The sequence below is a fragment of the Ranitomeya variabilis genome, chromosome 2, assembly GCF_051348905.1.
Source record: "Ranitomeya variabilis isolate aRanVar5 chromosome 2, aRanVar5.hap1, whole genome shotgun sequence".
In the NCBI taxonomy this organism is placed as follows: Eukaryota; Metazoa; Chordata; class Amphibia; order Anura; family Dendrobatidae; genus Ranitomeya; species Ranitomeya variabilis.
The window spans coordinates 564,878,138-564,906,033 of NC_135233.1; the positions used below are offsets into that span (position 1 = coordinate 564,878,138).

Consider the following 27,896-nt stretch of genomic DNA (forward strand, 5'->3'; position numbering starts at 1 on the left):
TATCCTTTCTAGCTTTGTGTCATCAGCAAATTTAATCGGTTTACCCTCAATTCCTTCATCTAAATCATTGATAAAGATGTTGAACAATACAGGGAACAGTTTATATGCTTTTTTCAGTTTTCTTGAAAAAAAAAGTCTGTATTGCAGATAAGCAGCGGTCATTGCTGCTTCACCCCAGTATTTCTCTGGTAGTCTGGAGTCTGTTAGCATACATCTTATTTCAGTCAGAGTTCTGTTCAGGTGTGTATGGAAAAGTCTTTTGATGCTCTGCTCCATTCTGTCTTAAGTAGTTTTCTATTTGGAATCCTGTAAATTCACCTCCATTATCACTTCTGATGATGATTGGCTTCCTCTGAAACTTGTTATTTGACTTTGTCACAGTCTAATTTTTCAAAAACTGCACTTTTGTTCTTTATCAAGTACGCAACTGTGTATCTTCAGTGGTCATCTATGAAGGTCAGCATATATCTATTACCTCCTGATGTGGTCACTTTCATGGGTCCACATACATCAGTGTGTACCAAGTCAAGTGGTCTTGTGCTTTTTGGCTCACTCTCTTTAGGTATAGATACTCTTGTAGCTTTAGATTTTATACAACATTCACATTTTACAGTAATTGAGCAATCAGATATCAATAGGCCTTTTGTCAAATTTTTTGTAACTCCATTATGCTGTAAGGATGAAGGATGTCTGTGGCCTAGACGTCTATGCCACGTCTATGCCACATGTGAATACAATTCTTGTGATGTGTACATAATTTCATCTGTTTAATGTATCTAGATGATATAATTGTTCACCTACTTTGACTTATTTTTACTTATTACCTCCTGCTAGGATTGTACAATTATCATCTTTGAATTTTACAGTAAGACCTTTGGCTGTCAGATGCATTACGGATGACAATCCTCCTTCTAGTCCCGGAACACATAACACATCCTTTACTAGTAATCTTGAATTATGCCTAAATCTATCAGGACAGATTAGAATTCCTTGTCCAATACCTTCTGCGGTTATTTTACTCCCATCTGCAAGATAAATTGCTTCCTTTTTTTCATCAAGTTCAGTAAAGAAGCTTTTATCACTAGTCATGTGATTTCTTGCTCCTGAGTCAATAAACCAGCCTGACGATGACTCTTTATCAGAAACTTTAAATGTACCATTCCAGTGATCGGCATGTGGGTGAGAAATTGTGCTTTTTACTTTGTTTATTCTCCTTTTGGTGTAATTTCTGTTGTTCTGCTTTCCATATAGTACAGTCTTTCTTTAAATGTCCCTTTTTCTTACATCTGAAACATTCTCTTGTCTTTGTATTATGGGGCTTCTTGTCTGTCGCTTTAAGAGCATTTTCACTATCCCTTTCAGTGAAATAATTTGTTTGCTCTTTCCTTCTATGATATTCATCTATAAATCTGGTCTTTACAAACTGTAGTGTAATGTCTGCTTCAGGTCTCGTCTATAGTGCATTTATCAGAGCAGTGTATGAATCTGGTAAACTGCACAATAATATTGCTGCTATATGGCTTTCCTTAATGTCTTCACCGACTGATCTCAGCTGTGTTACCACCTTGATCATGGAATTTATATGCTCCTGCATGTCTTTCCTTGCACTTATTCTCATCTTGTTAAGTTTTCTTAGCAAATAGTTTGTGATTTAAGCTGGATTTTTCATGTAGCTTTCTCAATGCTTCCCACATTCTCTTTGCTGTATTCTCATTCCTTATGTGGATTAACTGATCATCCTCCACTAATAAGCTGATAGTAGCTCTTGCTTGCCTGTTTTTCTTATCCCATATCTTATTATCATAGGGTCTGTCTGTAGTGATTACCTCCCATAAATCATCTTTAGACAATAACATCTCCACTTTGAACTTCCATAACTGATAGTTCTCATTGTTCAGCTTAGCTACTGTGAGTCTCAGCTCTGAACTGCTGCTCATCTTTAACTTATTTGTCTTACTTGTTTGTAGAGAATTGCTCTGACGTATTCTTTTGTATTTACCAAGCCCTTTTTGTCTTCTATGCTGGGCCCATAACTTGTTGCATAGTTTGATCGAAGAAGAAACTTGTGAGTAGATTATATGGGGTAATTCAACTTTTATCTTCACAGAACATGAGATACATGCATCAGCTTCTTCATACAGCATAACAGAAAGTCTGAAGAACCTTTTACCAGAGAGAAAGTGAAACGAAAGTACAAGTATATGCATTACATTCAACTAAGCATATAACAGTAACATCGCCATCTGTCAGAAAAGTTTAAACTCCTCCTGCACACAAATAAGTCTGTATCTGTTTCATATCTGCCAACTGCTCCCACCGTACTTTTCCCTCAAGGTATGTTCCCACAATACATTCTACCTCAAACATTATGTCCCCACAGTCATTCTCACACACACAAAATTATCCCCACACTACAATCTCCTCACACAAAGTAAGATCCAGAGAAGATCCTGATAGATGCCCAGCTGTCTGCAAGGGCACTGATAATCCAAACTTCTCAGTGAGGATAAGATTAATATTTGATTGGAATAAGAAAATACAAAGCAATGTTTTCAACCTCAGCATGAGATCTTTTTCAGGAACTAGTCAGTCATACAGAAAAAAATAAAACCTTTTGTCATGACTGTTGTCGGACTACCCGGGGATCCTTCCTTGTCCCAAACACTAGGGACACCCTAGTTATACCTGCTCCCCTAATTACTTCTGATGGTGAAGATGCCGGGGCTACGTACCTTGCTAATCTCCTGAGTCAGCCCTATATCTCTTCTCCTCCTCCCTCACCCTGGGGAGTTGGCAGTAATGGTGTATGATATACACAAACAAGCAAGGATGTACAGGGATAAAGGAAAAATACCAATCATACAAATATGCACTAACAGACAACAGAGGGGAACATCAGGAAGAAAAGGAATGTAAACCAAATAGGAGAGGAAGAGGATTGGAAAACAGCCAAAAAGTCCAAGCAACAGTCACCTAACAACACTCCAAATGCCTCTACCAACAACCAACTCCTCCACTCCACACCAGACAGTACAAGATTTAACACTGGCAATTCAGATTTCTAGAGGCAAGTATATATAGCAGAGGGGAGTGGCTGATACTGCACAGCTGAGATCATCCAAGCTGAGCAGTTTAACCCCTGCACGGCTAACAGAAACCTGCACCATTAAATGTGAAGGAGATGTGCTTCTAAGTAGTGCAGGAGTACATGAAATCAGATGCTGCGGTCTTTGGTCCCCCCTCTGTTGTGGTAAACTTGTGACACTTAAAACCATGAGAAGAAATTATATCACACATTAAGATAATAAACAGTTTCACCTTTACATTGAGAATACACCTAAAAACCATAAGAATTGATGCTGTTTGAATTGCATATTGGACTGGTCCCAGCAAATAACTACCCTATTGCCGGCTACCTCTAAAATAACAAATTTGTGGCATGTGAGTATGGTAATATACATTAGAAGCTATGAATTCATAATGTATTCACTAAATTGTAAATGTGGGTTATGAACAGAAACAATACCCAAGTCATACCATATTGATACAGTCAAAATATTTATCTTTGTACCCTGTTAGCCAGTAGATTGAAAAATATTTAGAATTGAGAGTCCTCAGTGGTTGATACCTTTTTAATGGCTGACTGAAAAGATGGTAACAAATTGCAAGCTTTCGAGACTACTCAGGTCTCTTCTATGCCTGATGAAGAGACCTGAGTAGTCTCGAAAGCTTGCAATTTACCATCTTTTCAGTTAGCCATTAAAAGGTATCAACCACTGGGGACTCTCAATTCTAAATATTTTTTTTAAGTCATACCAGAAATGGCAGATATAATAAAAAAAGAAAGAAAAGTGTTCCATACTAACAAAAAGCTATTAAATACAGAAAAGATTACTAAAATGTAAAAAAAAATTATATCAGTCTCAACATTCAATTCAGATATGAACAAAAAAAATAAAATTACTATGTATGGGCAAAAGTATATATTCTAAAAATAATTTTCCCTAAATGTGACAGGTATGTTTTACCCCAAATGATAGACTTTAAAGCTAGGCAGTTTCAATGAAACCAGCAGGAGACAGAACGTTCCTTTGTAATTTGAAGATCCAGAAGGACTCCCTTCTATTTAGTACAAACAAAAGAATACATCAGCCTGTGTAAGTGCGAAGATCAGTGCAAACATTGAATATGAAATTTGAACTGTATTACTGCTATACAGAATATAATTTTAAAAATAAAAGTACTTAACGTGTAAATTGGCCATTTCATGAGAGCCCATCAGCCACAACAAGGCGACTGAGCACTCCCCCCATCAGCCCAAGACTGTTTTTAATAACAGCTGGGATCCAACCCGCCCTTTAAATTTGTAGCTCTTTTAGCCCGGTAGAGGCATGTTTGATAAATATTACGTCTAGGGTCTCAAAGAAAAGTCACCTTGTCACACACAGAAATAAAGGTACTTGGGGCATAAATTGGTCACACAACTATATTCTGTATAGCAGTAATGCAGTTCAAATTTCATATATTCAATGTCTGCATACATCTTCTTAACGCTTACGGTTGCTGCATTCTGTTGTTTGTATATCATGCAGTCATGGCAGCTTGCACCTTGGAATAATTGCTTTATTATGTTCGGAGGAGCTGGTCACTTTTTTGTTTTTTTCCCCTTCTATTTAGTAGCTTATATCTATTAGCAGACTGACTGTAGTTGTGTAAGATGTAGACTCTTAATGGGCTTACATGAAGCAAATAGAAGCGGTTAAAAATTAACTTTTAACCCCTTTCCGACATCGGGCGTAATAGTGTGCCGATGTCGGACTCCCTCCCTTTGATGTGGGCTCCGGCGCTGAGCCCTCATCTTCCCAGCACATGTCAGCTGTTTTGAACAGCTGATATATGCCTCTAACAGCCACGGATGGAATCGCGATCCACCCACGGCTGTTAACTAGTTAAATGCTGCTGTCAAACTGACAGCGGCATTTAACAAGTGATTCTAGCAAGCGCACTGAAAATCCAACCTATCGGCGCCCGAGTCACATGACCGCAGGTCCCCGATGGGTTGGCATGACAACCAGAGGACTCCAGCAGACCTCTATGGTTGTGATTGCCGAATGGTTATGAGTGCAGCCCGGTGGTCAGCGCTTATAGCAAGTAAGCAATTCTGCTACATACATACTATGGAGACTATTGAAGCAGGCCAAAAGTTTAAAAAAAAAAAAAAAAAAAAAAAATTAAAAAATATAAAAAAAATTATAAAAAAGTTCAAATCACCCCCCTTTTGCCCCATTCAAAATGAACAAAAAAATCAAATATGCACATATTTGGTATCGCCGTGTTCATAATAGCCCAATCTAACAACATAAAAAAAGAATTAACCCGATTGCTAAACGGCGTAACGGGAAAAAGAGTCAAAACGTCAGAATTAAGTTTTGTTTGGTAGCCGCAGCATTGCATTAAAATGCAAAAACGAAAATATCTCCGGGGTTAATCTTGTTGTTTAAAATTACAATGCAGAACCATGTGTCCAGTTCAAAATTAAAAATTACTGAAAGGTCCATTCCAAGGACTGCTTGTTCCACGATAATCATGCAGTGAAAAAAGGCTGCCGATCACCCAATAAACAAGCAAAATACTCAGTCAGATGAAATGATTTTTAAGCTTGCTCAAAAGGTGTTGCTCTCGGCAGTGCATCAGCTCACTTGCTTTCTCTTGCTCCTTGTGGTCTATGAAGGACAAAACTGCTTTCTATAATTGGATAAAGAGGACTTGCCACTTGCTCAAAATAATTGAATCAAACAAAGAAAAAACAAACCCCCAAGATCCTCTGATTCTGACGCCTTTTTTCCATTTTGTTAGTTTTTGTTTGTTAGTTTGTTATGGAGAGCACTATGTGAGATCTCTGGGCATTTTTCTGGTCTTCACGCCTACCTCCCAGACACTGTTAATCACAGTTTGGCAGTGTCTGAGACTGCTAGATCAGGAACTGAGCTGGGAGTGGCAACATCTAGGAGGAAGTGGTTGAAAGGGGCACAGCCCTAGAGAAGACTTGAAGAAACTTCCACTTGATCTGCAAGCAGAGATTTCACATGCTGTACTCCAAAAGCAAAAAATGTGAATATCAAGGAGTGACAACGAAAACTGGAAAAGAGCTGCAGAATCAAGAGGGCTTATCGATTTTAACAAGTATTTTATGGGGTTTTAATCACGTACAGGCTGCAGTCTGAAGAAACACAGCTCCTGAGACTAGGGTCTCAACTGTCAGATTAGTATCATAAGCACACATACAGAAGCTGCTGGAGAAGTGTGTGATAGAAGATCTATTTATTTTCCTCCTTGGTTGACTAATCACAAAGGATTTTTGTCTCCAGCATCAGCCCTATGAGGATATTTAGCCCGGCTGTTATGGTATGTGTGCTTATGATACAGCTCCTATGTTAGTTGTGACACAGGTCTCAGATGTGTTTCTTCAGAATGAAACCAGTCCCTGAAACCTGTTTGAAATATGTGACATTTTATTATAATCTTGAGGAACCTTTTTAACTCCATTTCTTTTGAGCAACTGGCAGATCTTATTTAAAAGTGTATTGCCATCTCAACATTCTCTTCAGTCTTTTCCAGCACAGAGACACTCACTCTACCCATCAAATGAATAAAGCAGACCTCCAATGTTAATAAAGTAATGGTATATCCTACAGCAATGCTCTCACTTTATAAGGTGGTAAAAGCCTACAACATAAAAGTATGGATAAGAAGAAATTGCCTACAAGCTGATGAAAGCGATACCATATGGTCACTGTGGATAGTCAGTAAGAATTACCCAAACGCAAAAATAATTTCATTTGTGCTATTTAATACTTTTCAAACAAAAATAAAATAACACATTAAAACTAGATTATAACTTAAAGCTTTAGCGGTTTTAATCTTCACTGTGATGTACATTCAGTGGAACGTAAAAGACAAACAAAAAAAAAAAAGAACACTTGAAGTGCAAAGAGATTGTAAATGCAGTAGAGCTGTAAGGTTCTGTTGTCGACAGCAAACGGGTTAAAGGATTTTAGTGTATGAAACAAAATCTTCATCAGCCGCCCGGCATTGTATAAGCATCCTTGTGGCTCTCCAGCATGTCCGCTCCACCAGTTGCTACAGTCTCAGACAGCCTTTACAGTGCTCTCCATGTCGTGAACACATGAATGTTCATTTGTACAAGCTCATGGTGGGACTCTGGTACATGCACATGTATGCATCGCACAGGAGCCGCCGTGCACAACCCTGAATGTTTCGAGAATCTAAGGCATGAAGTTCTTCCAAAGACATTTTCAGATATTCCCCGACTTCTGGGCAAGGAGTAACTTGTGGAATGTTAAATCCATTCTGCCCACCTGCGAAAAAAGACAAACCTGAGACTTAATCCAAGACTTTTCTAAAGATTCTAAAAGATATTAAAAACTTGACAGTTCTTGGATTCTTAAGAACAATCCCTTTTGGAGCCCCTACCTATATAGATCATGATTAGTGATCAGCGAGCGTGCTCGGATAAGGTGGTGCTTGTTAGGCAATCCCTGCATATGTTGCGGCTCTCGAAAAGCCGCAAGACATGCAGCCACAGTGACTGGTATATAGCATTCGAGCACGCCGAATATACTCTATTAGCACACGAGTGTGCTCGGATAACACTTGATCAGAGCACGTTCGCTCATCACGATGACGCGTATCATGTGAACACGCGAAACGCGCGTCGGGGACATTGGGGTTGCTCTCCTTTCTGACGTCTGCTATATTGGTGTGCTAACTTTCAATTTCTGATTATTATAACTGTATATTTGTACTACATCTATTTACAGATATCGGTCCACTATGTATCTAAGACTGTCGTCATGATGGTTAACTATTCTATAATTTTGCATGCCTATGGCCTTTTCCCACAATTAGATTTAATCTCCTGAGATTAAGGACTATAAGGTTATGATTATCTTTTTCATTTGTTTTCTTACTGTGATCATCTTTTTCACTGTGTTTTAAATGTATATTTGATTATTGTTCAATAATAAAAATGTTTTGGATATTTGTAGCATTCAAAGACTCCAAATGTTCTCTTTTTTTCATATATGGTTTAATATGAAGTCCTTTATAGGCCAGGCGTGGCAAAACATGTTTTGTCCAAACATGCCCTTAATTCTATGACTACCTAGTGGATTTTGGTTTACTATATAGATCACACGTTGATGCTGAAAACCACTCCTTTTCAAAATGGCACATCATAGCTTGGCCAAAAGCCTCTCGTTGTGACTTACTATGAAATCTATGCATCTCGGTTCCTGCCCGGTCGTGATCATCATTACCTGGGACCGATGTGCACAAAAGCAAATTTCCATAATCCATTGAACACCATGGATGATGAGCTAGGATGATTGGCTCCTCTGGGCAAAACAGCTGAATTCTCAGCTTCTACTCGGAGAATTACTTGGACACAATGAGCTAAGCATTTACATATGAACACGTACCATCACGATCGGCCATGCTGTCAAAAAACACCCACGAGGAGTCATCCCTTCCATACTTCACAAAAGCCACATAATGACTGGTCTCAATGCATAAAACGGCAAATAAGTCCATTTTCTGGTACGGTATGCTGCCATGTCTCCAGTCCCAGTCCGGCAGCTCCTTTGGCAGGGACACTGGGTTGAATTTATGATGCTGTCTTTTTGGGTGGAGATGAACCTTTGAAGAGAAAAGTAGTAATTTTTTTTTAAACTGTGAACCCTAACCCTTTTTTATGAGCAGGAGAGGTTTAACATATGTTATATGTACTGACCTGGGTATTACAGGTTTTACAGAACTGCTTGATTTTCCCTGCAGAAATATCACTGTCATCGTAGCACTCCCTGCATTCATACATGGCAAGCCCTCCACAGATGCGGCACTGCCGGGGGGCTGGAAGGATGAGGAAAGATGACGGCAGGATTACAATATAAATATATGTATGTATAAATATATATTACACACATATACACACATGCAATGCCTTGACAATATATTCATACCCTGTGAACTTTTCCACATTTTTTCACGTTACACCCACAAACTTGAATGTATGTTATTGGGATTTTATGTGATACCAACACAAAGTAGCAATTATTTGTGAAGGGTATAGGAAATGATCCATAGTTTTCTAACGATTTTTCTAACGATTTAAAAAATATAAATCTGAAAATTGTGACGTACAATTGTACTCAATTCCCGAGTAACCAATTAATTCAAAACTCACAAAATTAGTATATTGAGTTGACTTGTGTGTAGCTTCTTCTCCGTATAACTACAGCTGTTCTGTGAAGGCCTCAGAGGCTTTTGAGGACATTAGGGATCAAAAACAACATCATAACAACCAAAAGGAGCACACCAGACAGGTCAGGGATAAAGTTGTGGAGTAAAGCAGGGTTACGTTATAATAAAAAGCTCAAGCTCTGAATATCTCACAGAGCCCTGCTCGATCTGTCATCCAAAAATGGAAGGAGTATGGCATAACTGCAAACCTACCAAGACATGGCCGTCTACCTAAACGGACATCCCAAGCAAGGAGAGCATTAATTAGTGAAGCAGCCATGAGGCACATGGTCACTCTTCAGCAGCTGCAGAGATCCACAGCTCAGGTGGGAGAATCTATCTACAGAACAAACTATTAGTCGTATATGCCACAAATCTGGTCTTTACGGCAAAGTTGCAAGAAAAAAGCAATTTTTGAAAGCGAGACATGAGAAGTCCAGGTTGCAAAAACCATGTAGGAACACGGCTAGCATGTGGAAGAAGATTCTCTGGTCAGAATGTAGAACTTTTGGGGCTAAATGCAAAATGATGTGAGGTAAAAAATGAACAATTCACATCACCTTGAAAACACCATCCCCACTGTCAAACATGGTGGTGGAAGCATCATGCTGCTGGGATGCTTTTCTTCATGAGGGACAGGGAAGCTGGATGAAGGCAAATACAGTGTTATCCTGGAGGAAAACCTGTTAAAGGTTGAAATAGACTTGAGACCGAGGTTTAGGTTCATATTCCCGCAGGACATCAACTCTAAACATATTACCAGGGCTACAATGGAAGGGTTTAGATCAAAGTATATCCATGTGTGTGAATGGCCCAGTCACAGATAAGACCTAATATGTGACAAGATTTCAAAATTGCTGTTCACAAATGCCTCTATCCAATCCCACTGATGGTTGGTATAGCAGTTCAGAGAACACTAATAAAATTATTCCTTTATTTGTTACTCGTTAAAACCTTAAATTAGCTATAAATGATTTGTTATGTCACTCCAAACCAATGCACGCTCTAAGGGAAAAAACTGGGAAGAAAAAAAAAAAAAGACAAAAATTGCAAATAAAATACTTGGCACCAGACAGTCTGGATTATCCTAAGGACAGATCACCCTATTTGCCAGCTAGTGTCAACTCTACCGAGCCGCGAAGGTTGGCACCCTACCAAAGAGCAAGTGGCGCCCTTGCTCAACGTCAACTCACCCTGGTATTCCCCTTACACCTTATGTGTATAGAGGCTATAACAGTCTAATAGCTAGATGTACAGAAAACACATAACCCAATAGGTTATCACAAAGTATCATATCATGATTTCCACCATGCCGCATGTCATAGGGATAATACTTTGGCGCTATTAAATAGGAGGCGCTAACTTAACGTTAAATTAAGAATTGAAGTGATGCGGCATCCAATGACGTTATTCATAAATGTTGAAGCGCATATGCTTCCAAATAAAGAGTGCAAGTGCAAGATTGATGAAACCAACATCTCTTCCGCGGCGTCATCCCATAATGGCTACAGTCCGGGAAAAAAAGAATCATAGAATGGCAAGAGTTGGAAGGGACCTCCTGGGTCATCTGGTCCAACCCCCTGCTCAATGTAGGAGTCACTAAATCATCTCAGACAGATGTCTGTCCAGCCTCCATTTGAAGACTTCCATTGAAGGAGAACTTGCCACCTCTCATGGCAGCCTGTACCACTCGTGTCACATTTTATAAACCCCAATTGAGGTCTGTGGGCCATTTAGCAGGAGACATCAGATTAGACCAACAGCACCCAAGAATGAAATACTGCACATATCCCAAAACAAATGACAGGAAAGTAGGAAACTGTTGGTATATCACACGTTACGTGAAAAACTGTGGAAACGTTCACACGGTATGAATACTTTTTGAAAGCACTACATATATGAGATCATATCATTACGTTTCGTTGATTCACAAAAGTAGGACTCACTGTCTTCCAACAAATCGGTGATGTTGAGATCCAAGGAGGGAAAGATTTTGTTGAACATCTTAAAGTCTTTTCCAAATCGAGGCATCTGAATTATTAGACAAGATGGAGCCTGGAGAAGAAAACGTCAATACAAATTAGGTTGCTGGTTTGGTTTTTTGTTTTTGAGTGGAAAATGTCAACTTTTTCAAGTGGCTGCCGTGGAGAATTACAGTAGCGGGGGAAGTACCCCGTCTGATTTCATTAGTCGTACCCAGACTAGAGAGCATAGGAATTCTGTCTTGTACCAAACTAATCGATGGGACAGAACGAGGTCTGGAGCCAAGACCAGATTCGCTCAACATAGTCCAGAGGCCACTTCAGTAATCTATGGTTATCGGACAAGAGCTATAAGAGGCTCCTACCTCCCTACATTTACGGTTACTCTTGATTAGCATCATGCCACAACCATGACGTCCCACGGCGATGGATAATCAAAAGTTAAGAGGAGGCGAGCGGCAACGCGCAGCTGAGAGGCGACGTGCAGGTAAGAGGCGACGTGCAGGCAAGAGGCGACGTGCAGGCAAGAGGCGACGTGCAGGCAAGAGGCGGCGTGCAGGCAAGAGGCGGCGTGCAGGCAAGAGGCGGCGTGCAGGCAAGAGGCGACGTGCAGGCAAGAGGCGACGTGCAGGCAAGAGGCGACGTACAGGCAAGAGGCGACGTGCAGGCAAGAGGCGACGTGCAGGCAAGAGGCGACGTGCAGGCAAGAGGCGACGTGCAGGCAAGAGGCGACGTGCAGGCAAGAGGCGACGTGCAGGCAAGAGGCGGCGTGCAACTGAGAGGCGGCGTGCAACTGAGAGGCAGCGTGCAGGCGAGAGGCGGCGTGCAGGCGAGAGGCGGCGTGCAGGCGAGAGGCGGCGTGCAGGCGAGAGGCGGCGTGCAGGCGAGAGGCGACGTGCAGGCGAGAGGCGACGTGCAGGCAAGAGGCGACGTGCAGGCAAGAGGCGACGTGCAGGCAAGAGGCGACGTGCAGGCAAGAGGCGACGTGCAGGCAAGAGGCGGCGTGCAGGCAAGAGGCGGCGTGCAGGCAAGAGGCGACGTGCAGGCAAGAGGCGACGTGCAGGCAAGAGGCGACGTGCAGGCAAGAGGCGACGTGCAGGCAAGAGGCGACGTGCAGGCAAGAGGCGGCATGCAACTGAGAGGCGGCGTGCAACTGAGAGGCAGCGTGCAGGCGAGAGGCGGCGTGCAGGCGAGAGGCGGCGTGCAGGCGAGAGGCGGCGTGCAGGGCTCCCGTGCAGTGGCCATAGATCATTGACCTCGTCCTGTGATTCCATTGACATTAACTCTGACACATCTACAATCACCAACAAGTAGCGATAATATGTTTTACCTCCGCAAACTTCAAGCTGCTGTTAATAAAGGACCACTCTAATAGCTGCTGGATTGTGGGGACCCCCACGTTCTCATTCTTGTCCATGAAAATCTGGTAGAAGTAACAATCTTGCACTTTCTGTCCTGCCGACCTGAACATGTAAGAATAATTAAAATACAAAGTAGATTAGGAATTGACATGAGCTTTAACTACACCAGGATTTATTTTTATACTGGACCCTCCCTTTACGCTGTTGTCTATTAGATTCGCCCAACAGCTCTCTTCCCACTCTCAGATACACATGTATGCTCAGTTTGGCCGATCATGCAAGTACTTTTGATGTGGAGCGTGCAGTAAAACGCATACAGAAGCAGTTTATTTTTATATTTTTTCCACCAATATTATTAAATGTTTTTAAATACATCTTATCTTCTGGGAAATCAAAATGATCAGACATGGTCATTCAATATGCCCGATCATTCGCGAGTCCACAGACCCCCATACACACTAAATGGTTGCCAGCCGACATTGATGTGTATGGGACTCTTGAAAATTCGGTTTTCATAAACTTCTGTTTTGTCTTTTAAAAGGAGATTTTTGTGTACTCACTGGAAAATCCTTTTCTCCGAGCCAATCATTGGGGGACACAGGACCATCGGTGTTATGCTGCTGCCACTAGGAGGACACTAAGTAAACACAGAAAGAATAGCTCCTCCCCTGCAGTATACACCCTCCTGCTGGCTCTCAGTGAACCAGTTCGGTAACAAAGCAGTAGGAGCTTAATATTTAACAAGGATGAACTGTGCTGTGTCCCTCAATGATTGGCTCGGAGAAAAGGATTTTACGGTGAGTACACAAATATCTCCTTTTCTCCTACGCCTGATTGGGGGACACAGGACCATGGGACGTCCTAAAGCAGTCCCTGGGTGGGAAAACAATTAACTGCAATTGCTACTTGCACCAACAAGTTACAGATGCGGCACAGCCGCCTGCAAAATTCATCTGCCGACAGTCGCATCTGCCAAGGCCTGAGAGTGAATATGGTAATGTTTTGTAAAGGTATGCAGGCTGGACCAAGTCGCAGCCTTACCAACTTGTGCTGCCGAAGAGTGGAGTGAGCCTTAATCCCTGCTGGGACAGGAAGACCTCTGACTCTGTAGGACTCCTGAATAGCCAAACGGATCCATTTGGCTATTGTCGCCTTGGAAGCGGGAAACCCTTTCCTCGGTCCTTCCGGGAGCACGAATAGGGCATCTGACTTGCGGAAAGACGCTGTCCACGAGATGTATCTCCTAAGAGCTCTCACTAAATCCAGTGTGCGAAGGGCCTTCTCGATGCGATGGACTGGTGCCGGACAGAGTGAGGGTAAGATAATCTCCTCATTGAGATGAAAAGAGGATACAACTTTCGGTAGAAAAGACGGGGATGTCCTCAAAACCACCTTATCCTGATGAAAATTCAGGAACAGAACTTGAGAGGACAGAGCCGCCAGCTCGGAGACTCGTCTGATAGAGGTGACTGCAACTAGAAAAGCAACTTTCCATGAAAGGAGAGACAGGGAAACCTCCTGTAGAGGTTCGAAAGGAGCCTGTTGCAAAACTCCGAGGACCAGATTAAGATCCCATGGTTCCAACGGCATCCTATAGGGGGGCGCCCGATGGGAGACTCCCTTAGTAAACGTCTTGACCTGTAATCTGTTGGCAATCCTGCGTTGGAAGAGAACAGACAGGGCTGAGATCTGCCCCTTGAGAAAACTAAGGGCGAGACCCAAGTCCAAACCCGTTTGTAAGAACTCGAGAATGGAAGGGATGGAAAAATGTAGAGGAGAACGTCCTCGGTCGCTACACCATGAAAAGAAGGTCTTCCAAGTGCGATGATAGATACGCATAGATGTAGGCTTTCTAGCATTGATCATAATAGCTATGACTTCTGGAGAGAAACCTGCCTGGGTAAGGACCCAGGACTCAAACGGCCATGCCGTCAAACACAGGGCCTCTGAGTTCTGGTGGTAAAAGGGGCCTTGAGATAGCAGATCTGCGCGATTCGGTAATCGCCAGGGAACGTCGGCAACTAGTTGAACTAGTTCCGCATACCACGCCAAGCGCGGCCAATCTGGCGCAATCAGGATTACCGGTACCCTCTCCGCTCTGATTTTCTTGATGACTCTCGGTAGGAGAGGAAGTGGGGGAAATATGTACGGAAGCCGAAAATGATGCCACGGGAGTACAAGAGCGTCTGCCCCGATGGCTGCTGGATTGTGGGACCGAGCCATGAAGTCGGGAACCTTGGAATTCAGCCGTGAGGCCATCAGATCCACGTCTGGGGTTCCCCAACGACAGCAGATCTGGTGGAAGATCTCCAGATGGAGACCACTCCCCAGAGTCGAGGCATTGCCGACTGAGGAAGTCCGCCTCCCAATTGTCCACTCCCGGGATGTGTACCGCAGAGATCATTGAGCGGTTTTCCTCGGCCCATCGGAGGATGTGGCCTACCTCTGTCATGGCCGCCCTGCTGCGGGTTCCCCCTTGGTGGTTGATGTATGCCACTGCAGTGGCATTGTCGGACTGAATCCTGATTGGGCGACCTGCTAGGAAGGGATGGAACTGGAGAAGTGCCAGCCTGATCGCCCGGATTTCCAAGATGTTGATTGGAAGGCGTGATTCCTGGGGGGGACCAGCAGCCCTGAGCAGTGTGATGAAGGAACACCGATCCTCAGCCTAGAAGACTGGCGTCTGTCGTCACAACCAGCCAGTGTACTGGAAGAAAAGACTTCCCTTGGTTCAGGGAGGATTTAAATGTCCACCACCTGAGAGACTGTCTGACTCGCTGGGGAAGGAGGAACCGACGGTCTAGGGAGAATGGGTTCCTGTCCGAAACAGCCAGGAGGCCATGCTGTAGAGGACGGAGGTGTAGTTGGGCAAATGGAACCGCCTCCATAGCTGCTACCATCCTGCCGAGGACTCTCATACTGAAGCGCAGAGAGTGAGAGCGAGGCTGAGAGAGCTTCTGAGCTTCTCGCTGTAAGACTGAAATCTTTTCCGGGGGAAGAAGAACCAACCCCCGGGACGAGTCGAGTATTATTCCTGGAAAGGAAATTCGCTGAGTCGGTACTGGGGAAGATTTTTTGAAGTTTATCTTCCAACCCAGGCGAGAAAGAGAATCTATTGTGATGGCCACGGCTTCCTTGCAGGAGCGGAAAGAGGGGCCTTTGATGAGGATATCGTCTAAATACGGGAGCGCCACCAATCCTCAGGTGTGGAGTATGGCCACGGCAGCCGCCATGACCTTGGTGAATACCCTGGGAGCGGTGGCGAGGCCGAAGGGCAGAGCAACGAATTGGAAGTGATCTTCCTGAACTGCGAAGTGAAGAAACCTTTGGTGAGAAGGTAAAATAGGAATTTGGAGGTATGCGTCCTGGATGTCTATAGACGCCAGGAACTCGCCTTTTTCCATGGAGGCGATGACAGAACGAAGCAATTCCATCCGGAACCGTCGTACCCTGACGAACCTGTTCAGCAGTTTTAGGTCCAGTATGGGCCGTACTGTACCGTCCTTCTTTGGAACAATGAAGAGGTTTGAATAAAAACCTTGAAACCTTTCGCTTTGAGGGACCGGAATAATAACTCCCTTTTCTCAGAGAGCTTATAGCTTTGAAGAACTCTGATGCTTTTGCCCTGGGAGGAGAAAACAGGAAAAAACGGTTTGGAGGATGAGATAAGAGATCTATCTTGTATCCGGAGGACACTAGATCGCGGACCCACTCGTCGTGAACGACCGAGAGCCACGCGGCACTGAAGGAAAGCAGGTGGCCGCCTACTAAGGGGAGGGGGAAAAAATAATAAATTACTGATAGGGGTTTGTTATAAATCTCCAAAACTAATGGAAGCAATGGAGAATATCCTCGTAAAGCAAATAGATGAAGCTGCAACTCAAGGAGAAGTCATTATTATGGGGGACTTCAACTACCCTGAAATAGATTGGGGAACAGAAACCTGCAGTTCCAGCAAAGGTAATCGGTTTTTGACAACTATGAGAGACAATTACCTTTCACAACTGGTTCAGGACCCAACAAGGAGGGGGGCACTGCTAGACCTAATATTAACCAACAGGCCAGACCGCATATCAAATATAAGGGTTGGGGGTCACTTGGGGAATAGTGATCACAAAATAATAAGTTTTCATGTAACCTTTAATAAGATGGGTAGAAGGGGGGTGACAAGGACACTAAACTTCAGGAGGGCAAATTTCCAACGGATGAGAGAGGATCTTGGTGCAATTAACTGGGACGATATCCTGAGACACAAAAATACACAAAGAAAATGGGAGACATTTATTAGCATCCTGGATAGGACCTGTGCACAGTATATACCGTATGGGAATAAACATACTAGAAATAGGAGGAAACCAATATGGCTAAATAGAGCTGTAAGGGGCGCAATAAGGGACAAAAAGAAAGCATTTAGAGAATTAAAGGAAGTAGGTAGTGAGGAGGCATTAAATAAATACAGAAAATTAAATACATTCTGTAAAAAGCAAATCAAGGCAGCAAAGATTGAGACAGAGAGACTCATTGCCAGAGAGAGTAAAAATAATCCCAAAATATTCTTTAACTATATAAATAGTAAGAAACTAAAAAATGACAGTGTTGGCCCCCTTAAAAATAGTCTGGGTGAAATGGTGGATGAGGATGAGGAAAAAGCTAATATGCTAAATGACTTTTTTTCATCAGTATTTACAAAAGAAAATCCCATGGCAGCCAATATGACTAGTGATAATAATTCCCCATTAAATGTCACCTGCTTAACCCAGCAGGAAGTACAGCGGCGTCTAAAAATAACTAAAATTGACAAATCTCCGGGCCCGGATGGGATACACCCCCGAGTACTGCAGGAACTAAGTACAGTCATTGATAGACCATTATTTTTAATCTTTAAAGACTCCATAATAACAGGGTCTGTACCACAGGACTGGCGTATAGCAAATGTGGTGCCAATATTCAAAAAAGGGGCAAAAACTGAACTCGGAAATTATAGGCCAGTAAGTTTAACCTCTACTGTGGGTAAAATCCTGGAGGGCATTCTAAGGGATGCTATGCTGGAGTATCTGAAGAGGAATAACCTCATGACCCAGTATCAGCACGGGTTTACTAGGGACCGTTCATGTCAGACTAATTTGATCAGCTTCTATGAAGAGGTAAGTTCCGGACTGGACCAAGGGAACCCAGTGGACGTAGTATATATGGACTTTTCCAAAGCTTTTGATACGGTGCCACACAAAAGGTTGTTACATAAAATGAGAGTAATGGGGATAGGGGAAAATATGTGTAAGTGGGTTGAGAGCTGGCTCAGGGATAGGAAACAAAGGGTGGTTATTAATGGAGCACACTCGGACTGGGTCACGGTTAGCAGTGGGGTACCACAGGGGTCAGTATTGGGCCCTCTTCTTTTTAACATATTTATTAATGACCTTGTAGGGGGCATTCAGAGTAGAATTTCAATATTTGCAGATGACACTAAACTCTGCAGGGTAATCAATACAGGGGAGGACAATTTTATATTACAGGATGATTTATGTAAACTAGAAGCTTGGGCTGATAAATGGCAAATGAGCTTTAATGGGGATAAATGTAAGGTCATGCACTTGGGTAGAAGTAATAAGATGTATAACTATGTGCTTAATTCTAAAACTCTGGGCAAAACCGTCAATGAAAAAGACCTGGGTGTATGGGTGGATGACAAACTCATATTCAGTGGCCAGTGTCAGGCAGCTGCTACAAAGGCAAATAAAATAATGGGATGTATTAAAAGAGGCATAGATGCTCATGAGGAGAACATAATTTTACCTCTATACAAGTCACTAGTTCGACCACACTTAGAATACTGTGCACAGTTCTGGTCTCCGGTGTATAAGAAAGACATAGCTGAACTGGAGCGGGTGCAGAGAAGAGCGACCAAGGTTATTAGAGGACTGAGGGGTCTGCAATACCAAGATAGGTTATTACACTTGGGGCTATTTAGTTTGGAAAAACGAAGACTAAGGGGTGATCTTATGAGGGGACAGTACAAAGACCTTTCTGATGATCTTTTTAATCATAGACCTGAGACAGGGACAAGGGGGCATCCTCTACGTCTGGAGGAAAGAAGGTTTAAGCATAATAACAGATGCGGATTCTTTACTGTAAGAGCAGTGAGACTATGGAACTCTCTGCCGTATGATGTTGTAATGAGTGATTCATTAATTAAATTTAAGAGGGGACTGGATACCTTTCTGGAAAAGTATAATGTTACAGGGTATATACACTAGATTCCTTGATAAGGCGTTGATCCAGGGAACTAGTCTGATTGCCGTATGTGGAGTCGGGAAGGAATTTTTTTCCCCATGGTGGAGTTACTCTTTGCCACATGGGGTTTTTTTGCCTTCCCCTGGATCAACATGTTAGGGCATGTTAGGTTAGGCTATGGGTTGAACTAGATGGACTTACAGTCTTCCTTCAACCTTAATAACTATGTAACTATGTAACTATGTACTTTGAGGGTGTCCCCCAGATACCGCAGGGAGTCATTGTGTGGAAGGTCTGCCCGTTCTGGCGCCTCTGGATCCCGGCTGCTTTGGCCTGCCTCTCCATGAAGGGAAAGGCTTAAAAGAGGCCTGTGAACCTCTGTCTCCACGTTGTGCCCGGCCGGAACCGGGAGATGTGGAAGTAGAGGACCAGTTTGAGTTGTAATGAAAAAAAATTTAAAAAAATCGGGAACGAGCCTGTGGTTGCAGGTTCCGAAAGGGCCGAGAGGGTCTCTGTTGTGGAAGAAATTTACTCTTCCCTCCAGTAGCGTCAGAAATTAACTGGTCGAGCTTTTCGCCAAAAAGGCGACCGCCCTGATATGGGAGAGATGTCAATGACTTTTTGGAAGTCGAATCCGCACGCCAGTCCCTGAGCCATAAGGACCTCCGGATGGTGATGGCATTTGCTGCTGCTTGAGAAGCGCAGTCAGCGGCATCCAGGGACGCGGTCACTACAAAATCTCCAGCTCTGGCTATCTGAGTAGCGAGGTCTGCTATCTCGGGCGGAAGACTGGTATCCAGTACTGCTGAAGACAAGACCTCAGCCCAGTGGGTCATAGCCTTAGCCACCCACGTAGCGGCAAAAGATGGAAAGAGTGCGGCTGCTGAGGCTTCAAAGGCTGAACGCGCCATATTGTCGATCTGACGATCGGTTGGATTTTTGATAGAGGCGCCCTCCGAGGAGGATAAAACAGATTTGGTAAAACAGATTTGGTAGCCAGGCGCGAAACCGGAGGATCTACTGTGGGAGATTGTGACCAATCTTTTCTTAGATCCTGGGCAAAGGGATATTTGGACTCCATAGGCTTCTGCCCTGTGAATCGTTTATCTGGACGGATCCTGTGAGATTCAACAATTTGCTTAAACTCGGGATGAGTGGCGAACACTCTGTGAGCTCGTTTGGTCCTCTTAAAGGACATGGCATGATCCGTTTTAGATAAGGGTTCCTCCTCAAGTCTCAAAGCCTTATTCACTGACTCAATTAGAGAGTCGAGAGTCTCCTGATCGTGATGAAATTCCTGATCTAGGGACGTATTAGAATCGTCCTCTGAAACAGGTTCTCTACTAGCCCCAATGGAAGGGGAGCGAGAAATGGAGCTCTCAGAACCCGAAAACCGTTGATGGTCTGGGGATATGGCATGAGTCCTTTTCCTGGAGGAGTGAGAACTCCTTGGCAAGGTACGACCCCTGGAGTACGAGGGGTTCTGATCATCGGAAGCGTCGTCCGTATTAGTGCCCTGGTTAGAGGAAGGGTCTCGGAACGAGTCTAACGCTTTTGCCAGGGATGCCATAGACCGGGTAAAGGAGGTAGCCCACTCAGGGGGACTAGGCTCACTGGGTTCAATATCAGCAACAGGTGGTTCCTGAGCCGTCACCGGTTCACAAGCTGTGCATAATGCAGTATTGTGACCCCGGGGTAATGATACCTTACAAGAGGTACATGCAGCGAAAAATACAGTGTGGGTTTTCCCAGACATTTTGTGAGGCTTTGGTTGAGACACAGTAAAGCCTGGAGGAAAGCGCTTACTAGCAGGGGAAGGGTTAAGCTATGTGTCTGCAGCTTACCCAGGTCCTGTGTCTTGAGTCCCCAGGGCAGGTCCGCAGTGTAGGCAGAGAAAAATGCTAGTCCTGAGGGCTGTGATAGGAAACGCTGGAGCAGTGCTGCAGCATCAGGGTTGTGGGTGTCCCAAGATGGCCGCCGAGACCAAGAAGTGGGAGCTCATCACAGGGAACGAGAAGCGCCAGGAAAAGTGGGCGGGGCTAACTGCCGGTGGGCGTGGCCAAAACTCCGGCCTGTATTGAGGGAATTTTTTTTTTCTTCTCTCTGCAGTTGCGGCCTGCAGCGCCGCGACCGCTATTAGCGCCATCATTAGCTGCACTCCTTCGTGGGGTTGCCGCACTAAGGACCACCCACGGACACAGGCTTAAGGTGCGGACCTCCCATACCCCGGGGACCAGGACCCCCCAGCGCCTCGGCCCCCGCAGTGTACTCACGGTAGATGCGGTGGGCCGGTGCTCAATCCACCGTCGCCATAGTCAGGGAGGGGGTGGAGAGCTTCTGCCGCCATGCGTCATCCGCTATATCAGTGGCGATGCAGTGGGGGGCTGCACGCAGGGCCGGCGTCAGCACCCGGCGCACCCGGGCAAGTGCCGGGGCCCTGGTGAGACGGGGGGGCCCACTCACGCTGTCAGAGATCCATCTGGCCGTTCAATTTGTGCTGGCACAAGTATCTTCTCACTGTCAGTGCAGGGCCAGGCACATAGGGGTTAAGAAGGCAGCCAGCGTGACACTGTTTGTGGGCGGAGAGAGCACGTTCTCCTGCTCTGCTCTCCCGCCCGCCCCTCGCTGGCTGCACTCACTCACTGACTGCTGAACTTTTCAGATTCAGGCAACTGCAGATTCTGGAGGAGCTGCTACCCGCCCTGAGTGAGTGCGATGTATCGCTGTATTCTGACAGTCTGGGTGACCTGGGACGGCCACAGCTGATATACTGTATATTATATACTTCAGCAGCCGCCCAGGCCCCCAGCACCTGTCCTGTATATGTATATACTGTATCTATACAGCCTGTATGACAGTATATATAATATATATACAGGACAGGTGCTGGGGGCCTGGGCTGTGCGGCTGTTGAAATATATATACACTGCACAGTACCATCACTGCCCTGTATATATACACTGCACAGTACCATCACTGCCCTGTATATATACACTGCACAGCCACAGTACCATCACTGCCCTGTATAGATACACTGCACAGTACCATCACTGCCCTGTATATATACACTGCACAGTACCATCACTCCCCTGTATATATACACTGCACAGTACCGCTCCTCGTGTCCTGTATATATACACTGCACAGCCACAGTACCATCACTGCCCTGTATATATACACTGCACAGTACCATCACTGCCCCTGTATATATACACTGCACAGTACCATCACTGCCCCTGTATATATACACTGCACAGTACCATCACTGCTCTGTATATATACACTGCACAGTACCATCACTGCCCTGTATATATACACTGCACAGCCACAGTACCATCACTGCCCTGTATATATACACTGCACAGTACCATCACTGCCCTGTATATATACACTGCACAGTACCATCACTGCCCTGTATATACACTGCACAGTACCATCACTGCCTTGTATATATACACTGCACAGTACCGCTCCTCGTGTCCTGTATATATACACTGCACAATACCATCACTGCCCTGTATATATACACTGCACAGTACAATCACTGCCCTGTATATATACACTGCACAGTACAATCACTGCCCTGTATATATACACTGCACATTACCGCTCCTCCTGTCCTGTATATATACACTGCACAGTACCGCTCCTCCTGTCCTGTATATATACACTGCACAGTACCATCACTCCCCTGTATATATACACTGCACAGTACCATCACTCCCCTGTATATATACACTGCACAGTACCATCACTCCCCTGTATATATACACTGCACAGTACCATCACTCCCCTGTATATATACACTGCACAGTACCATCACTCCCCTGTATATATACACTGCACAGTACCATCACTCCCCTGTAATATGTACACTGCACAGTACAATCACGCCCCTGTATATATACCGTGCACATTACCATCACTCCCCTGTATATATACACTGCACAGTACCGCTCCTTGTGTCCTGTATATATATATATATATATATATATATATATATATATATATATATATATATATATATATATATATATATATATATATATATATATATATATATATATATATATATATATATATATATATACACACACACTCCAGAATTTTCAATAGCTATCACTCATGTAAGAAGTGAAATCTGGCATTGTACTATAGCTATATTTCTCTGCTGTATCTGGGCATCATGAATCGTGGTATGTGTTAAAGGGGGGGCCCACTGAGACTCTTTCGCCCGGGGCCCTCAAAAACCTGGAGCCGGCCCTGGCTGCACGGACGCCATATATATCATGTCCGGCTATGCACCTGGCTCCAGGAGAGGTAGATGGAGGGCTACTCCATGTGGTCGCCTGCTATGGAGGGGGGAGATCGGAACGCGAAGGAACCGTCGCCCGTAAGGTGAGCTCAGGGCTGGCATCCAACGTTGCAGGAAAGGATACGGGAGGAATGCTTCACGTACTTGCCTGTTGATGGTTCGGGGGAGATCGGAGCCTAGAAAGGATCCGTCGCCCCCATTCGCTCCGTTAACCCCTTCCCGACCTGTGACACAGCGTATGCGTCATGAAAGTCGGTGCCTTCCCGACCTGTGACGCATATGCTGTGTCACAGAATGATCGCGTCCCTGCAGATCGGGTGAAGGGGTTAACTCCGATTTCACCCGATCTGCAGAGACAGGGGGAGTGGTGCTTCAGCCCAGGGGGGGTGGCTTCACCCCCCCGTGGCTACGATCGCTCTGATTGGCTGTTGAAAGTGAAACTGCCAATCAGAGCGATTTGTAATATTTCACCCAAAAAAACGGTGAAATATTACAATCCAGCCATGGCCGATGCTGCAATATCATCGGCCATGGCTGGAAAACCTAATCTGCCCCCACCCCACCGATCGCCCCCCAGTGCTCCGGTGCGCGGTCCGCCCCCCTAATAAGTTCTGTCCGCTCCTCCGTCCTCCTGTACGCTCCCCCCGTGCTCCGGTGCCCCCTCCCTGTGCTCCGGTCCCCCCCCCCTGTGCTCCGGTCCCCCCCCCCCCGTGATCCGATCACCCCCCCTTCATACTTACCGGGCCTCCCGATGTCCGTCCGGCTTCTCCATGGGCGCCGCCATTTTCCAATATGGCGGGCGCCTGCGCACTGCGCCCGCAGAGTCTGCCGGCTGGCAGATTCATTTCAGAAGTATTTTGATCACTGCGATATAGCCTATCGCAGTGATCAAAATGAAAAAAAAGTAAATGACCCCCCTTTATCACCCCCATAGGGACAATAATAAAAATAAATAAAATATATATTTTTTTTTTTCTGCTAGGGTTAGGGTTAGAACTAGGGTTAGAATTAGGGTTAGAATTAGGGGTAGGGTTAGGGTTAGGGGTAGGGTTAGGGCATGTGCACACAGTGCGGATTTGGCTGCGAATCCGCAGCGGATTGCCGCGGATCCGCAGCGGATCGGCCGCAGATCCGCAGCGGATCGGCCGCGGATCCGCAGCGGATTGGCCGCGGATCCGCAGCGGATTGGCCGCTGAGAATTCGTAGCAGTTTTCCATCAGGTTTACAGTACCATGTACACCTATGGAAAACCAAATCTGCTGTGCCCATGGTGCGGAAAATACCGTGCGGAAACACTGTGTATTTTCCGCAGCATGTCAATTTTGTGTGGATTCCGTAGCGTTTTACACCTGTTCCTCAATAGGAATCCGCAGGTGAAATCCGCACAAAAAAACACTGGAAATCCGCTGTAAATCCGTAGGTAAAACGCAGTGCCTTTTACCTGCGGATTTTTCAAAAATGGTGCGGAAAAATCTCACACGAATCCGCAAAGTGGGCACATAGCCTTAGGGTTAGGGTTGGAATTAGAGTTAGGGTACCGTCTCACAGTGGCACTTTGATCGCTACGACGGTACGATCTGTGACGTTCCAGGGATATCCATACGATATCGCTGTGTCTGACACGCAGCAGCGATCAGGGACCCTGCTGAGAATCGTACGTCGTAGCAGATCGTTTGGAACTTTCTTTCGTCGCTGGATCTCCCGCTGTCATCGCTGGATCGTTGTGTGTGACAGCTATCCAGCGATGCGTTCACTTGTAACCAGGGTAAACATCGGGTTACTAAGCGCAGGGCCGCGCTTAGTAACTCGATGTTTACCGTGGTTACCAGCGTAAAAGTAAAAAAAAAAACGTACATACTCACATTTCGGTGTCCTTCAGATCCCTTGCCGTCTGCTTCCCGCTCTGACTGTCTGCCGGCCGGAAAGTGAGAGCACAGCACAGCAGTGACGTCACCGCTGCGCTCTGCTCTCACTGTACGGCGGCACTCAGTCAGAGTGGGAAGCAGACGGCAAGGGACCTGAAGGACACCAAAATGTGAGTATGTACGTTTTTTTTTTTTACTTTTACGCTGGTAACCACGGTAAACATCGGGTTACTAAGCGCGGCCCTGCGCTTAGTAACCCGATGTTTACCCTGGTTACCCGGGACCTTGGCATCGTTGGTCGCTGGAGAGCGGTCTGTGTGACAGCTCCCCAGCGACCACACAATGACTTTCCAACGATCACGGCCAGGTCGTATCGCTGGTCGTGATCGTTGGTAAATCGTTATGTGAGACGGTACCCTTAGGGTTGGAATTAGGGCTAGGGTTGGAAATAGGGTTAAGATTAGGCTTGTGGTTAGGGTTAAGGATAGGGTTAGGGTTGTGTTGGGGTTACAGTTGTGGGTAGGGTTGGGATTAGGGTTAGGATTAGGGTTGGATTTAGGGTTACGGGTGTGTTGGGGTTAGGGTTGTGGTTAGGGGTGTGTTGGGGTTAGGGTTGTGATTAGGGTTATGGCTACAGTTGGGATTAGGGTTAGGGGTGTGTTGGGGTTAGTGTTGAAGTTAGAATTCAGGGGTTTCCACTGTTTAGGCACATCAGGGGTCTCCAAACGCAACATGGCGCCACCAATGATTCCAGCCAATCTTGCGTTCAAAAAGTCAAATGGTGCGCCCTCCCTTCCAAGCCCCGACGTGCGCCCAAACAGTGGTTTACCCCCACATATGGGATACCAGCGTACTCAGGACAAACTGGGCAACAACTATTGGGGTCCAATTTCTCCTGTTACCCTTGCAAAAATAAAAAAATACTTGCTAAAACATAATTTTGAGGAAAGAACAATTATTTTTTATTTTCACGGCTCTACGTTATAAACTTATGTGAAACACTTGGGGGTTGAAAGTGCTCACCACACATCTAGATAAGATCCATTTGGGGTCTAGTTTCCAAAATGGGGTCACTTGTGGGGTGTTTCTACTGTTTAGGCACATCAGGGGCTCTGCAAATGCAACGTGACGCCCGCAGACCATTCCATCAAAGTCTGCATTTCAAATGTCACTACTTCCCTTCCGAGCCCTGACGTGCGCCCAAACAGTGGTTTACCCCCACATATGGGGTACCAGCGTACTCACAACAAACTGGGCAACAAATATTGGGGTCCAATTTCTCCTGTTACCCTTGTGAAAATAAACAATTGCTTGCTAAAACATCTTTTTTGAGGAAAGAAAAATTATTTTTTATTTTCACGGCTCTGCGTTGTAAACTTCTGTGAAGCACTTGGGGGTTGAACGTGCTCACCACACATCTAGATAAGTTCCTTGGGGGGTCTAGTTTCCAAAATGGGGTCACTTGTGGGGGGTTTCTACTGTTTAGGCACATCAGGGGCTCTGCAAACATAACATGATTCCCGCAGACCATTCCATCAAAGTCTGCATTCCAAACCGTCACTACTTCCCTTCCGAGCCCCGCCATGTGCCCAAACAGTGGTTTACCCCCACATATGGGGTATCAGCGTACTCAGGAGAAACTGGACAACAACTTTTGGGGTCAAATTTTTCCTGTTACCCTTGGGAAAATTAAAAAATTCTGGGCTAAAAAAATATTTTTGAGGAAAGAAAACACATTTTTTATTTTCACGTCTCTGCGTTATAAACTTCTGTGAAGCACTTGGGGGTTCAAAGTGCTCACCACACATCTAGATAAGTTCCCTTGGGGGTCTAGTTTCCAAAGTGGGGTCAATTGTGGGGAGTTCCTACTGTTTAGGCACATCAGGGGCTCTGCAAACGCAACGTGACGCCCGCAGAGCATTCCATTAAAGTCTGCATTTCAAAACGTCACTACTTCCCTTCCGCTCCCCGATGTGTGCCAAAACAGTGGTTTACCCCCACATATGGGGTATCAGCGTACTCAGGAGAAACTGCACAACAACTTTTGGGGTCCAATTTCTCCTGTTACCCTTGGGAAAATAAAAAATTGTGGGTTAAAAAATCACTTTTGAGGAAAGAAAAATAATTTTATATTTTCATGGCTCTGCGTTATAAACTTCTGTGAAGCACTTGAGGGTTCAAAGTGCTCACCACACATCTAGATTAGTTCCTTGGGAGGTCTAGTTTCCAAAATGGGGTCACTTGTGTGGGAGCTCCAATGTTTAGGCACACAGGGGCTCTCCAAACGCGACATGGTGTCCGCTAATGATTGGAGCTAATTTTCCATTCAAAAAGCCAAATGGCGTGCCTTCCCTTCCGAGCCCTGCCGTGCGCCCAAACAGTGGTTTACCCCCACATATGGGGTATCATCGTACTCAGGACAAACTGGACAACAACATTTGGGGTCCAATTTCTCCTATTATTCTTGGGAAAATAAAAAACTCCGGGCTAAAAATCATTTTTGAGGAAAGAAAAATATTTTTTTATTTTCATGGCTCTGCGTTATAAACTTCTGTGAAGCACCTGGGGGTTTTAAGTGCTCACTATACATCTAGATTAGTTCCTTGGGGGGTCTAGTTTCCAAAATGGGGTCACTTGTAGGGGAGCTCCAATGTTTAGGCACACAGGGGCTCTCCGAACGCAACATGGTGTCCACTAACGATTGGAGCTAATTTTCCATTGAAAAAGTCAAATGGCGCGCCTTCCCTTCCAAGCCTTGCCGTGCACCCAAACAGTGGTTTACCCCCACATATGAGGTATCGGCGTACTCAAGAGAAATTGC

General features: G+C 45.0%; 1 protein-coding gene across 2 annotated transcripts in view; it reads right to left on the minus strand.

Annotated features, from left to right (window-relative positions):
- Positions 1–6,830: 6,830 nt before the first annotated feature.
- The window catches only part of CYLD (CYLD lysine 63 deubiquitinase), a 77,510-nt gene continuing 56,444 nt past the window's right edge, over positions 6,831–27,896 (minus strand). For both annotated transcript variants that reach the window (XM_077288214.1, XM_077288213.1), the window contains exons 15-19: positions 12,634–12,766; positions 11,268–11,376; positions 8,813–8,931; positions 8,502–8,718; positions 6,831–7,379 (exon numbers count right to left, since the gene is read on the minus strand). In XM_077288214.1, coding sequence (XP_077144329.1) covers positions 7,195–7,379; positions 8,502–8,718; positions 8,813–8,931; positions 11,268–11,376; positions 12,634–12,766 — 763 coding nt within the window. In that variant the 3' untranslated portion in view covers positions 6,831–7,194. The remainder of the gene's footprint in view (positions 7,380–8,501; positions 8,719–8,812; positions 8,932–11,267; positions 11,377–12,633; positions 12,767–27,896) is intronic.